Genomic DNA, 16606 nt, shown 5'->3' with positions numbered 1-16606 from the left:
GAATCAATGCTTTATTATCGGGGAATTTAAGATACTGGATGTCCTCATGCGCAGCGTGATGCCGTCCAATGTTGTTTCACTGAGTTAAATCCATAAAACAGCAGGAAACACCTCTAATGGCTGTCTGACAGACAGCCACTACAGGCATTCTTAATCCTGCAATATGAACATTGCAGTGTCTCTAAAACTACAGTGTTTAGATTACAGGGTTAAGGGGACAGGGACACTGCACCCAGATCACTTCAATGAGATGAAGTGGTCTGGGTGCCTAAAGTGTCCCTTAAAGAAATTCTCTGAAAACCACGTGTCCATGTAATAAAATGGCCTAAACGATTTAGTTCCAGGCTGGCAGAAACATATGGCTTCATCTGGGGCCAATCTTAAAGTCAGCAAAACATCATTACAGTAAAAGTTCTATTAGGAATCTACCAATTGACAACCTTGGTGACTATGCAAGGTCATTGAGCACCTTCTCACTCCATGTCACTGTTACAGCTCATTGAAGCACACAAATCAAGCAGAGTAGTGACACATTGCAAGTTTTAAAGAGGTAGTACAATGATGGATGACACTTTGCTGACACAATTCTTTTTTTCATTTTTTTTTTTTTTCAGGAGTGGCTCAGCTTTGTCTCAACTCTACGGAACATCTGCCACATTGGAACATCATCACTTTAATCATGCTGTTATGATCCTACAGAGTGAGGTACGCAGTTCATTCAGAAATTCGTACAAGTTGCACAATAAAATCTGTCTAGTCCAGTTTTGAGCAGAATGTGAATCCTGAAGGATTCTGGGATTGGTAGCAGAAAACCGGAAATCCGGTGGTGAAATCTCCAGAGTGTTTGCACATTAAGAATTGCTAATTTCAGAAAACGAGGGAAGAAATGTTTGGAATGGACATTTTTTGCACACGTGATAACATTTTATTACTTTGTTACAAAAATTACTTTTTAAAGTGAACCTTCCATGACAGGTTTAGCTTTACATATAACAGACCCTAAAGCAATGACTATATTTCTTTTTTTAGGAGCTGTCATATGAATACTCTCCTTAGCTTACCTGCAATGCCATGACAGAGGCATCCCAGTCCCTCCTGCCTCCTGCCCCCACCTTGGGTGTGATCGATCCTACATGGGATCTTGTCCCAAGCACGGTTCTCCTCTCCCATGATGCTGGCATTGCTGACCTCATTGCCAGAGGCCAGAGCATTGACATTAGAATGTAGTTACATCTATGCTTTCATTAGATTACTCCTTTAGACCATAGCCAGTGAAGTAATCACAGCAACCTCAGTGCATGTACTCGAGATGCTCTGATGCAGAGGTTTTCCTGCCCTGTCTGGATCAATGCCTATGTGTTATTTATAAATGTTTATGCTGGCAATTAATATAACAATTAATTTAACACATGTTAGAGCGACCATATTTATTTCTAAACATCTATACATTTGGTAGCACTTTAGCTAGCACAATGTACAGGTGAATTTTTATTATGTATCATTTTACAGAAGTTGGTCTGTATCATGACAGGTACACTTTAAACCTCCTCATTGAATTCATTAATAATTTTAAGTTTATACCTGCATGAGTCTAAATCAGTACTAGACTGCTGGTTCCCAACATCCACTAACTGCCACTATGTATCCACATATCACTATATAACCACATTCTATATCTTTGCAGTCGTGACAGCAGGTCACATTCAGTGGCATGTTTATTAGTGTGCAGGATTAAATGTCAGGCTTGTAAAAAAGGCACAGACACTTATCAAAATAAAACAAAGACAGGTTTAAAAAGCTACTGTAAAAAATGAATTGGGTAAAAAATAAATCACAGTAATTGTTATTACAGTTTGTTTCTCTTACTCGCACAATAGTAAAAGAGCTAATTCAATATATCTAGCAAAAAAATTAAATGAAAATGTATAAAAAATATATATATAATAAATAGCCTGTAATCAGAACACGTTATCATGTATTTAAGGAGGTTCATCGGCCAAGGTACATAAACTTCAATTGTTAGTGTACTGACTGTGTTCATTATACCTGTGAAAGGATTTTTTTACATCAATCTATATATATATATATTATAAAAGACATGTATTGTGGATTATAGATCTACCTATGTAGATGTCGTCCATAGTTTTTTCTCTGAAGCTGTTATAGGTTAATTGGTGGTTTTCTATCTTTACATCTGTTTTTATATATCAGCAGCACAGTGCACAGTTCTCAATATGGGTTACTTAATAATATGTGATAAGATTTGTTATTATTATTATTAGGGTGTATTTCTGGATGAAAGGTCGCGTTTCCACCAGTCTGGATAGTGCACAGAAAAAAAAAATGCTAAAACAGTATCTATTTTATATTTCTGACATTTTTAACAAACATTTGGATTTCCTAAATTAATAATAATAAATGGATAAAAAAAAAAAAACAATTATTTATTATTTATATTGTGTTAGAACATGCCCCTGTAAGCCATCTATCTCTTCAGTGGTGTGAAGATTAGTGTCCTGGAATTTTAGAGACCCCAGTTACAAATTTGGATGGCCAGGGGATCAATACCTATGGTGATACTGGGATTTTTCACTAAGGCACCTTTGCTGGTCCATGCTATCAATTATTGAAAGCACAATGGCTCTCAATGCCTTTGCCACCAGATTGAACGGGGAGGTGCAAGGCTACAATGACCATAACTATTTGTGAACTTGCTCACAGTTGCTCCACTTGCAACCCCCATAATCAGGCTACTGCTTCTGTGCTATTCACAGCTATTTGTTCGAATACCATTCTTTTATCTGTGTACAAATATCCACTAGGTGGCACTCTCCTCTTTTATCTACAATGGTTTAATTTGCCAATGTTGCTGTTAAACATGTAAAAAAGCCCCGGGCATCATAAGAAACTTTATGAACTGACAAATCACCAGCTATTATTTGCACTGTTTATGTTATAATAAATATATACCAATACAGTTATATCATAATAATTATTCATAGTTATATAATAAGAACTTATACTGGAAGAAATAGCCCATTCTCTAACCCCTCCCCAAAAAATAGTGTCTTGTCAGATTTTGAAATGTGCTGAAGTCTTACGTTTCCTATTACTTCAAATTGTGTCTATATATGAGATAATATGTTACATACTGAATCCATGGAGCTCACATTTAGTTTCTTATCTAATAGTAGAATGCAGAAAAAAGCTTAGTTAGGGGTGGCAGGTCTAGGATTACAGAGATAGACAAAAACGGGACGACAAGTGAGGTCAGAGAAACCAAATGGTTACAAAACCTGGATCAGATACCAAAAGGCAATATAACGAGGTACCAAAGCATTGAGTATATGGGTAACCACAACAAAGGACACGGCAGGTCTGTTTCAAGAGTTTTTATAGACAGCAGAGAAGCATTTCTGGACAGTGCCATTCCTGTACGTACATACATATATAAATGGCGATGATAATAATAATAATAATAATAATAATAATATGCATAACGCATGGTTCTATGGAAAAAAAGACCACTAGTTATTAATGTCCGGTATATGGCATGATTCTAAACCGACAAAGTACGTCACATCGAGAGGCAATATGGCAGACAACACAAAAAAGTAATCAAAACAAACATAAATAAAAAATTAACATTATCCTTCTAGGATCGACAATTAGAATTATAGGTTGTAGATTATAACCCGAATGTATTAATACAAAACTGTAACAATGCCAGGGTTGACTGCTAAATGAAATTAAACATGTCCATGGTGGTGAATAAATGGCTTGTCATGTTTTCTCCGTAATTAGCCCCAGAATGACGCTTCATTTTTCCATGACACATATTGATTCAAGAGCTTTCACCTCCTTATTATCTTCCCACATGCTTTTACAGAGAGAGAAGGCATTAAGCTCTGATATCTTTCAAAGAGGACAACACCTCAGTGACAATTTCACAAAATAGACAGAGAGAGCCTCTTGAAATGATAACCCTGAAAATAAACTGCAGTGGTTATGGTACTTGGAGTGTCGCTATAAATAATGGCTACTGTCTTTGGCAGACGAACCAACCCATTCCTTGCCCAGATTATGTACAATTAAGATTGAATGTCAAGCCCAATATTTCTTATTTTAACTGATGGTAAAAGTTGCTTTTAAATGAGTCTTAAAAATCTTAAATTGCTAAAGTATCCATTGTAAATAAATGCATACGTTTGATTCTACATAGCTACGTAGACGAAACACAAAGATTCAAACGAACAGGATATAGCTATATAGAAACACACATATATAGAGACATTCACTAAACCTGGAGTTTTGTAAATTTGAGATCAAATTCTTGAGCTGTAAAAAATAGTTGTGTTGGAGATTGTTGGTAATTTAGTAATTACTTTTTTGTCTAAAATTTAAATATTCTCCCTGCTTTCCTGCCCAACCACAGCAGGTTTAACTGTGTATATTATACACTAGATGGCGCTGTGGACTGACAGTAACACAGCTAAATAGTAAATGTGCATGAGATTGCTTTAGCTTTGTTTATTGTTTACAAGCATTAAATAGTGCAATAGGAGGTCACGATTAATAATTCAGTTTTCATAAAGTACACATATATAATGTATTATCTGTGTGGGCTATGTGTGATATGTGGTCAGTTTTGCTTGGTTTCTGCCATAAAATTAAAATGTTAATAAATACTGATAACATTTTAAATCTATCGGAGGGGGATTGTAAATATAGCACATAAAAAAAAAGAACTATACAACATAGGCTTGTTAGCTTTATGTGCCGTACCAGGGATTTTTATTAACCAACCCTGCAGCCCTGAGAGTGCTATCGATTTTAATGAAGTGTCAGAAAGTTAACCCTTTCTCAGATAGCCCTACCTATATCAGGAAAAACAAAACTTCAGCTCACATTTTCTATGGCGAACAGCTGATATATTTTAAATAATACTATGCCAACACATTCGTATTTGGATTCTGATCCAAGGGTTATAGACCACTCATCTAGACAAGGATATGTTAATACAACTTTTATTTATTAGTTTAGAGCCGATGCAGAATATATGCGATCGCTAATATTAAATACTCATCTCAAAGTGAATTACAGGATAATTTTAGCATTACATACTCAAAATGTTCCCTTGCCCACTAGCCATGGGGGGTGGAAATTAAGACTGGCCAAGTAGAAATTTACCCGTGGTGAGTGTGCCATGGCCTCTCCAGGCCTTCAGTAGCAACCAACTTTTAGGCCTGGCTAGAAGTGTAGGAATTCAAATTGAGCCCTACTTAGGTAACTCTGGCTGGGACAGGGATAGGAAGGGAGATGTTGGTGATGCAATGTGTGACTTTCTGTCTTGAGTTCACAACGGGTAGAAATTTACCCGTGGTGAGTGTGCCATGGCCTCTCCAGGCCTTCAGTAGCAACCAACTTTTAGGCCTGGCTAGAAGTGTAGGAATTCAAATTGAGCCCTACTTAGGTAACTCTGGCTGGGACAGGGATAGGAAGGGAGATGTTGGTGATGCAATGTGTGACTTTCTGTCTTGAGTTCACAAGTAGTAAATAATATTTATTATTTTCTCTGGACCATAGGATGGTTTACATTTTCAGACCTCCTGGATATTCATAGCTGAATTTGGAGAACAGATGAGTTAGACCCAATGGCCACCATGTTACATAAGTAGACTACATGCTAATGTATTGGTTTATGATTATTGGAAATCTATGTTTGTGGACTTCTTGGTTTGATAATAAATTCGACCAGACTATTGTTGTCTCACGGAAGAGCCTTCCTTCTCTTTAGCTTGCTCTCATTCTTTCACTGTTTGCCTTGTCCTTTCCTCTGCCTGATTTATTTAGTCACACTGTTGACTTACTTCATTATGCTTCATTGTGTTCCATCACGGACAACATGCTGGATCAGATCACCCTACAATCAAAGCTATATAACAGGAATCTCACACATCGCGGTTATATCTCACGGCTCGTTGATGGGTAGGGTACGATAAGTGCTCTTAATTTGTAAATACCATACTGCCAAAGCAATATAAATTAATACATCGTAACCCATCTAATCAGACCTAAGTTTATTCCCAAACCATTCCAGAACTTATTTTTACAAACTTATATCTACTTGCATGCTACACAGGGTGAGTGCAGGTGGACAATTACAAATGTTAATTAATTAGTTTGTTAATTCTTTAATAAGACAAACAAGAGTCCGCGAGGCAATATATCCCTTCTCCCATTTCCTCACACCATAAGTGGAGGGCTGAGTGATATTTTACATTTTACAGAAAGCCAACGTACCGGTGTAAAGTCTCAGTTTTCGAACTGGAAGTTCAGTTTTAAGTCAGTCATTGGGCTGGTTTGGAACCACAAGCAGAAATGGGATACGGCTGTACAGTCTATGGGGGGAACATACAAAGAAAAAACAATAGTGTGATACAGTATATACAGTGAAAATGCGCGCTTAAATGGATGCACTCACGAGATAGTGGAGATAAAAGAGCATTCAAGGTGCCTCCCCAGGAATAATGGGGGGATGCTGGTATCCTTTGATAATGTCGAGCAGCCAATGGGACACAGGACTCCAGGTGAGTAGTAGTAGAAAATTTTCGTAATTTTATTCTTTTTAAAAGGTGATACAACACCATAAAGATAAAATATAAAAGTGCAGCAATAGGTCCAACGCGTTTCGTTCAACACAGGAACTTCATCAGGGACCGCACAATAAAAGAAATCAACAGCAATATTGCAGATTGTAAAAAAATACAATCTGCAATATTGCTGTTGATTTCTTTTATTGTGCGGTCCCTGATGAAGTTCCTGTGTTGAACGAAACGCGTTGGACCTATTGCTGCACTTTTATATTTTATCTTTATGGTGTTGTATCACCTTTTAAAAAGAATAATATTACGAAAATGTTCTACTACTACTCACCTGGAGTCCTGTGTCCCATTGGCTGCTCGACATTATCAAAGAATACCAGCATCGCCCCATTATTCCTGGGGAGGCACCTTGAATGCTCTTTTATCTCCACTATCTCGTGAGTGCATCCATTTAAGCGCACATTTTCACTGTATATACTGTATCACACTATTGTTTTTTCTTTGTATGTTCCCCCCATAGACTGTACAGCCGTATCCCATTTCTGCTTGTGGTTCTATACATATATATGATCGTTTTGGGTGGATAACGATCTTGGGAGGCTACAGACTGATTGGAGTTAAGTAATTTGATATTTAACACTTAACAACGTAGTTGTTCTGTTTTATTGGGCTGGTTTGATCTACATTTTATTGTGAGTCAATTATTTTCCCCAGTTGAAGCAGTTTTTATTTTTAAGTTTTTGTTTTTTTAAAGTTGCTCAAATCCAAGGGCTGGACATCAGAGAATTATGGGAGTAAATAGTAATATTTTTTTTTTTTTTTTTAATTCTTTATTTTTGTAGTGCACATAGATATAACAACGCGTATGTGGTGCCCCAACAGCAATCCAAGTACGCTTCAACGACAATTATTACAATGGGGTACATGGTAACTTTTGCACAATTCATAATAATAATAGGTGAGGTCGGCTCTAGTGCAAGTAGCTAGTGTGTAGTTCGACTACGTGAAAACAAACGAAAATTTAAATCAAAGTAAAGTCCTGCATATAGGTTGAGCAAATAGCAGATCCCTGAAACTTGTACAAAATTGCACCTGGTCTGGTGTTGAGTACTATGGGAATAAACTGGAGTAGTTTCTTGCGCGTATAATCGCTGGGTACGACCACCATGTTCTAATGTAGCAAAGGCAAGATGGCCTCAAGCTACACAGTCATGTTAACATATAATGCATTAGGTTAGGGTCTTGTTAGTATGTCGGGTGTAAGCATAGGTTTGTGCAGTTCACTTTAAGAGATTTAACATATAAACAAGTAACAACTGATAACATTTGGCCTCAAGTTATGGCTATAGAAAGAGCATTTAAGTGCCCCCTGTTTTGCTAGCTGGGCAAGATGTAAGTAAGTGTTGTGCTATGCTAGGAAAAAGCAAAAGGTAGCAGTATCTATCTGGATATGAGAGACATGCAAGACATTTATGCCTCTGGGTTATACTATACTGAACCTATAGTAAACATATTGAGTAGGGTACATGGTTATTAAGCCCATAGGGGACTCATGGCATGTGTAAGCACACAGTATACAATACTCGCTCAGCCAACTCCGGTGATCGGCAAGCTGTTGGTGTACACCGATAGTTCATAGAGGCTAACTGTCCCATTCTCAGGGTCGGGCTGTTTGGAGTGTAGAGCTGTCATGCGGTAAAAGAGACTCTGCCAATAGGCAGCAGTTCTGTGCTCCTGTATGGTGCCTCTCTGGCCCCAGGACTGTGAGGGAGCCTCCACTGGACGACTGGATATGTTTTGATGAAGCTCCTGCTTCTGGTAAGATCCTTGCTGCTTGTGTCGGGTCGCCCCAGGGATGGTAGGTGCTTGGTGCAGGTTTTCAGCTTGCGTCCATAAGTGTGGGGACGTGTTTCGATGTTCGGAGGCGTCGAATGCTGCTGAGCAGTGAGTGGGTCGGGTATGTGTGGCAGTCTTGTGCCGCCATGTGTGAGGGCTAGTTTTGGAGCCTGGGAGGCTATTCTCTGCTCTCCCCCATTCCGATCTCTCACCTCGTTTCCGCCTGAGGGCAGCTCTGGGGGCTCGGGTCGGGCATCCACTCAGGAAGCGCCGGGTGGCAGGGCGAATCCATGCCGCCGCCTCTTTTCTCGCTTGCTTGAAGAGCCATCTCCTGTTGCGGAGCCCAGACCATAGGCTGGTACAGAGCCGTTCAAAAAAGGGGAGCTTTTCGTTGCGGGTTGCGCCTGTGGCGCCATCTTGTTGTGGCCTTGACAGCCCCGTTTACCAGCAAGTGTTGTCGCTTGTTCGTGTCTTGTTGTGGGGGTAATCGCCCCCAGCGAGGACCGGGATATCCCCCGCCGGTCCAGAGGGGGGGGTAGCTGGGCATCTTGCAATTCTCGCTTGCGAGCGGATCCCTTGCTGGGCGATCGGCCGCCTCCCCCAGGCTTCGGGCTCCGCTGCAGTGTAGGCCGCATGGCGGTTCATGTGCTCGTGTGACTTTGTAGTGCATGATCGGTACCGTTGTGTTCCTCGTGTGGTTCTCTGTCGTTTTCTGGGCACCTTGGGCTGTTGGCATGATTGGATTTGCCAGGATTGTCGTTTTTTGTGCTCTCCAGTGCAAGAGCTCTTAGAGAGCACGTCCGGCCATTTTGGCTGTCAGGCCCCGCCCCCAAATAGTAATATTTTAATAGCACGGGTTGCCTACCCATTCTGCTATCAATGCTCACACCCTCACCTACACTATGGGACCCTATCTCAGTGGACCACTCTTTATTTTGTTTGATTTATGTATCCCTATCTGCAAACATTTTCAAATTCTTTTTATTTGCCTTCATAAAAGTAGGCAAAGGGAACTTTGCTCACGTTGTCAGAATGTGCCTCCTACTGCCAGTTAAAAACAATGTGATAAATAATTATGGATTGATAAAGAGCCACAATATGGCATTCAGACCATTTGTCCACCAATTTTTTTAGTAAAGAAGATTTGCTACTAACCAGATTAGCACATTCAATGCAACGTTCTGAATTAATCAATAAATTGTGTTTAATAAATATTCCAAATGCAATTCCAAAATTAAACGTCTGAATTTTTATTGAGCGCGCTGCTTCTGCCTGAGAATCAAGCAAATCAAGTACACATCATTTAAAAGGCAGGTTTCCCATATGCCCACTGCCCCTATGTCACCCTAATACTATTAACCTCTAAACCTTCTCCCATCCCTAATCTTACCCTAGCAATATCGTTTTAAATGCAACATTTCAGCAACACTCAAAAAAAGTCTTTGTTTTTAAGATGCTTTATATCAGCGGAGTCATTGTAAAGGCATAAACATACGTACATATTGTCAGGACATGTCCCTTTTTATTTAAATTCAGAGCAAATTGTCTGCTTTCAGATATTGTACGTGACGAATTCTTGTAAACAGTGAGTTTATGCAAAACTGCTTTGGGGAATCAAATGGGTGAGAATTATTTAGTGAAAGTGTAACGATTGATTTAAAACAGCAGCACAGCCACCGTGGACTGATAAAAGCACACATTTACATAGATAGCAGAGGGAGAGATTCATCACACAAATAAGGAGGTAATAAGACAATACATTAGTCTGTTGGGATACAGTGCTAAAACGACACTTAAAGAAATGATGGGTTTTACGGCTGATCGGTTCTGTATTCCCAGAATGTGGAGCTGCCTTCCTAATGAAGTGTCTTTGCAGGACTAGTGTCAGCATCTGGGTGGGAGCCAAAGGCCCAGATAAGAGCCATGGACCTAGGAGCAGGATGTGTAATGCTATGTTGTAAAGCAACTGCTCTCCAGGGGCTAACTGGCTTGAGTGGCAAGGAAGCATATGCACGAGGGGCTGGCAAGATATTACGATTTGGGCCATTGGCAATGGCTTGTATACCGTAAAGGAATGCGGAAACAATGGGAAACGATGTTATCAAACTGTGTCCCGCTTTGGAAACACATGCTGTAGTGCCCTTGTATGGATGCAACGCACACTACCAAGTGCCAACCTGAGCCGCATAACTGGTTTATTCACTAAATTGAGATTTGAGGAGACCTGGAAAGTGGATTGGAAGTATCAGACCTGAATAACCAATCTGGAAAAAATGACTAAGCTGGAAAATTTTCATGTTTGTCTATTTTCCTTAAAATGTGTAAATTCCTCCCAGTTACCAGTTCAGTGAACACAACACTCTGGGAAATCCCCAGATGTTGTAGAACTACAACGCCCCTGATGCTTTGCGTGCCTTTAGAATGACAAAACATCATAGAAGCCGTAGTTGTAAAACATCTTGGGATCTATATTTTGGGCATGCCTGACGTAGAGCTTGGCACTAAGTCTGCAACCTCTTTGCATTACAAGGGAGTCTATAGATAAAATGACAGGTCTGGTAAAATGTCAGTGCTGAAAGGGTTAAACATGTCAATTCCAAACTAGATATCGTGTATTATTGGCTAAGCAACATCAGTAAAATCCAGACTTCATATATGCCCAGGGCACAGTAGGTGTATACCAGGTGCACCTAAAAGGTAGATCCACAGATGTTGTAGAACTATAACTCCCATGATACTTTGTATGCATCATGTATGCATCAAGTATCATAGAAGCTGTAGTTTTAAAACATCTGGGTATCTACCTTTGTACACACTCCGTTTTGCTATCTATGAGAATATTGACGGTTAGAAACTGAGTTGCAAATCAGATAATTTTCCTTTCCACTCAAAATCGTCATCTCTGGTACTAATTAAAGTGTCACGTGGGGGAACATTAAGGGAAATGTAGTCACTTTGCATCTGCAGTGCCAGTGTTAGTTTTTATTAAACAGAGCAGTTTAAATATATTAATGAATTCCCTTTTGGGAAAACCCTGATTCTGCAGGTACAAGAACCAGCTAAAAAAAATTCTCATTGATTTGTGTGCTGGACTGTGCATTGTGTCTGATTTCTGAACTTTCCCAAGTCATTCCGTTTTGCTGGCTCCGTGTTAGCTACAGATTGGTCCTCCGCTTTCATTAACATTAATAAAAATTAATGGTAGTGTTAGGGTATTTGATAATGGCCGAACACTATAATGCAGTTTCAAAATTATAAATGCTACACAGAAAAATCCACATTTCACATCGTCTGTGGCATCTGTGTTTCATCACAGTGTTTCAAATTGGCAAAAATATCATGCATTCCCTTGCAGCTAACATAATGACTTAGCTTAGCCCCTTCCAGCTGCCATACGCAAGCAGACCTCACATTTAGATAGATAGGCAGACAGACAGACAGATAGATTTTTCTTAATCCTTTCCGATTCTGAGTTGAATGTTTTGTTGCAGCTAACTCAGAGAAATTTAGTGTAAAATATTTGTGGTGCAAATTAAATATGCAATTTTTGTTAAGTCTTCCGATGATAGTTTTAGGTATAGAGGCAGTGGTGTATTTTGGATTTGTGCTGCCCTAGGCACGACTAAATTCGGGCACCCCCAAAATCTAAATTTGCCCCCCCCCCCACCACAATTCGTGTCAAGGCCATTTTTCTGACTGACAGACACATGCCCTCATTTATACATGCACTGATATACACTCACTGACAGATACACAGTCATTGGCACACACATACAGTCATTGGCACACACTGTTTAACCAACACACACTTTCACTGCCAGACACACACTGACAGCTACACTCACTCACTCACTCACTCACTCACAGTAAGGTGGGCAGCCCCAGAACATGAGGCCAACAATGCATTTGTCTGGGAGGTTGGGGTGGTGTTTTTTCGTTGGAGTGGAGTCGCCCTAGGCAAATGCCTTGTTTGCCTTGTGGTAAATACATCCCTGTATAGAGGTATATTCAATATAAAGTGAGCTATAGTTGATGTAAATTAGTTACAAAATTACGCTGATTATCTCCAATATACATTATTTCGGATTTTTAATATATCTATCCATATCAGCTCACACTGGAAAACTAGAAAACAATAAGCCCAGTATGGCGTGTTAGACTAGTAACCAATAAATACAGCCAGCTGTAAATCAAGTACCTCTGGAGGTGTAGTTTGCTAGGACACAATGGTATCTTTAACTGTGTCACTTGTTTTCGAACCACTAGACTTCAGTATTATTAAAGCAATGTCGACTATAATGATAACTTTGGTCATCGAGTCAGATTTCAGAGTTCGCACATCTGGCCAAATGTATCTCAGTCCTTTCACTTTCAGTTATTCCTTGAACGGGGTACATGGAGTGAGGAACACTTGACTTTACAATGTGTAAGTGGTGGGTGATACTTAGCCATCAAGAGATCTAGAGCTATCAAATTAACCTACTGATGGTCTTCACCACATTTGATTGCAGATTTAGTCCATCGATGCTATGGCAAGGCAGGAGACATGTACAGTAGGCCACATGATGACTGACATACTAGGATTATGGTTGGGGGTTCAGTCAGTAATAATCTGGTCAGCAATATGTATGAATCCAGAACAGACTGGAGACATAACCAATAATTAGTCATTTCATATTCTGAAACACTCTGGAACTCTCTCCATGCAGAGATTAAAGAACACAACCACATGGGGCCCATCCAATATATGTAAAGCAGAGTGATCTGATCTATATCCTTACTGCTGTGTGTGCATGCTGTGTCTCTGTATATTACATAGTTACATAGTTACATAGCTGAAAAGAGACTTGCGTCCATCAAGTTCAGCCTTCCTCACATATGTTTTTTGCTGTTGATCCAAAAGAAGGCAAGAAAAAAACCCAGTTTGAAGCACTTCCAATTTTGCAACAAGCTAGGGAAAAAAATTCCTTCTTGACCCCAGAATGGCAGTCAGATTTATCCTTGGATCAAGCAGTTATTATATTCACTTTCCTAAACCAGTTTTAGCAGAACTATGCCATTGCAGTAATTGGTAAACTATTACTAACAGCAAGAAATGACCCATTCCATACTCTGTGTGACAGACTCTATTAAACTGTTACCCTGTTTTAGGCAACCCATTGTTTCAAATGTGTTTCTTCCCGCTTCCCCAGTTATGCTAGTATATCTCTGTTTGTATAAAGGTCCATGCAGTTCCAAGCACCACAACCCCATGTAGTCTTCTTGTTAAACAATGTTCCATTTATTTAAGGGATTAAGATTGTAGAATCCAACAAAGACCCTTCTTGCAAATACAGCAGGGCCTTCATGGCCGGTCAGGTAGACATCCAACTAACCAGTTGGTGTACTCCTGCTTATAGAAAGGTTAGGCTAGAGTTGTATGGTCACAAATGAGAAGTCAGCAACCTTTCTAGGATTTATGACTATTTCGATGTGACCCCCCAGGATAATCTGAATTTACAGGCCATAGTGCGATAATAGTCTGGTTGCATTTTGTCTCTTTCACATAAACCAATTTACTCTACATTCTTTACAATATAATGAAATACATGCTGAACAGATGACGGATCGATTACTACCACTGTAGGGCTGTGTAACTGTGGCCTACTAATGTTTTGTGGGGCTCTCATGACTCAGCCATATTACTTATCTACTTACCTCTCTAGGACTGTAACAACTCCAGCCTGTGAGATTATATAATTCCTATTCTCAAAACAACAGCACATGGAGAGACAAAACAGAACAGCCAGGTGCAAACCATATAAGCGCTCCCTCAAGTGCTTTAAATATTCAAATGTATATAGAATATAGAATGCACACCATAACAATCTCAAAAAAATATTTACATTTTATTATGTAAAAAAAGGACCAGAATGAAAACATATAAGAAAAAATGAATATAAACAAAGTAACAGAAGTAAAGGCAGATACAATAAAATAATAGTAATAAATTACCACAAAAATCCTTACAAGCCTCAGACAGAAACACAAGTCACCAAACCCCCCCAACGTTTCGGCACCAACTGGCTGATAAAGATATTTTCATTCTGGTACTTTTTTGTACATAATAAAATGTAATTATATAATTCCTATTCACGTCAAGTACAGCTACATCCCAAATATGATCGCCATACTGGAAATTATAAGTAAATTAAAAATTAAAAGCACCAGGGAGTTCACAATACAAGAACACCTATCTTCAGATATGATTCCTGAAAAATGGGCGTTACTGCACTGCTTTTTTCTGCAGTAAAATATACATTATAATTAGTGATGTCCCGAACAGTTCGCCAGGAACCGTTCGCCAGCGAACATAGCATGTTCTCGGTCGCGAACACGTGCGGTGTTCGGTCTGCCCCCTATTCGTCATGGAGGTGGTAGGGCCTGGGAGGGAGGGTCTGCTGCTGATTGGCTGGAATGTGTCTGCTGACTGTGAGGTACAGGGTCAAAGTTTACTCAATGATGACGAATAGGGGGCGGACCGAACATCGCGCGTGTTCGCGACCGCGAACACGCTATGTTCGCCAGCGAACGGTTCCTGGCGAACTGTTCATGACATCACTAATTATAATCTATTACTGTGTTTACTTATATTGGGTCCAGAGACTGATGGGGTTATTCAATAATTCTGCAGTGAAGAAATGACTAGGGAATTGCAAATTCAGATGAAGTCGTTGAATTGGAAAATATTTTAACACAGCTATTTTTCCGGCTTTTCTATTTTGGCTGAAAATATGATATTCTCTCATTAATTCCACATGATTCCTGGATTTGTGAGCAAAACCCCAATGTCTCATTAGCAGATTTTCTGAACCTGCAGCCCATCTGCTGAATTAATTCTGTCAATGTTCTCCGCGTTTGCAAGCCGTGCGATAGAATCACCAGCAGATGGCAGAGTATCCAAACATTCTGTAAGGGCATTGAATTGAGGATTGGATTAATCCCACAGACAGAAGCGATATGTATAGGAAAAGCGTGATGCTAATACTTACACGGTTGGCTCAGAATTATCAAGCACTGATCCTCAGTATCATTTGCAGACATTATCAATGAGTTAATCCCATTGCATGGCCCTTGGGCATACAATAATTATAATGTACTATATTGCGGGGATTTTCTCAATTAATGGGATCAATTTATGGGACTTTTTTTGTAAAATGCATATTTATTTATTTTTATTTGTAAAGTTTTAAGCATTTTACAAGGGAAAAAAAAGAATGAGTAGTAATAGTTATAAACAATATACAGGAGAAAGCACAGTTTACCCATTACAATGTATAGGTCACATAACAAGGTCAGAATCACCTTACCAGGACCATCTTACAAAGCAACAGCATTTTAGAAAGAGCAGACTAAAGCAAAACTCATACAATGTTTTCATTTCAATGTGGGCAGGAGTTTGCTGGTATTACAGTTGTGTTACAGTTACAAATTAACTAGGCATTGGCAGAGGGTAAGAGGCATTCAATAAGCTGGTATACCAACAGGGCTTAACTGGAAAGTCAAATCAGGTGATAATCATCCATCAAACCAAAACTTGCATCATAATTGATTAACTGTTAAATAAGGTTGTATATAAGCCTGGTGTACTGGTTACGATGCCAGGATTACCCTGGCACAGTTTCCTAGTAATAGGGAAAATCATTTAGCAATGGTTTGCCCCCTTCCAAGTCCAATGCACTCTGGTGGTCCGGTGATGCGCTTCCAGCTTCTGCAGAGACACAAAAGCCATAAGCCATGGCCGTTGCAAATCATTGGCTGAGAGTGGACTACTTTCAACCAATGACTAACATTCTGTGCAACAAAAGTTGCACATTATTAAAATTAGTTGGCAACTCTAGTCCTTGGTTGGCTGAAAACACCCCAATTACACTGCCTGAAGTGGACTTACACCTCCGGCAGAAGAGGAGTAAAATATGAGCAGCATTTTGCATCCAGACTCCAGGCACCATGACCACTTTAAATCACTGAAGTGGTCATGGTGTGTGGAGCAAACCTTTTTAGTATACAATGGAGCCTCAGAATGTTGCATATATGAATAAGTCTGGTAAAGAGGGGAAGCGATGGAGGTTAGGGTAGAAAACTCTAGAGGTTTCCTGTAGAAGAAGTTGTATTTCAGCTAAGTG

The 16606-nt window shown here is 39.5% G+C and overlaps 1 protein-coding gene across 1 annotated transcript in view; it reads left to right on the top strand.

Annotated features, from left to right (window-relative positions):
* PDE11A (phosphodiesterase 11A) overlaps positions 1-16606 on the top strand; it is a 443044-nt gene that overhangs the window by 368570 nt on the left and 57868 nt on the right. The window contains exon 14 of the mRNA XM_063429778.1: positions 615-705. Within this exon, the coding sequence (XP_063285848.1) occupies positions 615-705 (91 nt within the window). The remainder of the gene's footprint in view (positions 1-614; positions 706-16606) is intronic.

Source organism: Pelobates fuscus, chromosome 8 (assembly GCF_036172605.1).
Source record: "Pelobates fuscus isolate aPelFus1 chromosome 8, aPelFus1.pri, whole genome shotgun sequence".
NCBI classification, from domain to species: domain Eukaryota; kingdom Metazoa; phylum Chordata; class Amphibia; order Anura; family Pelobatidae; genus Pelobates; species Pelobates fuscus.
Note: the sequence above shows the minus strand (reverse complement) of the source record. Positions and strands in the feature narration are given on the sequence as shown.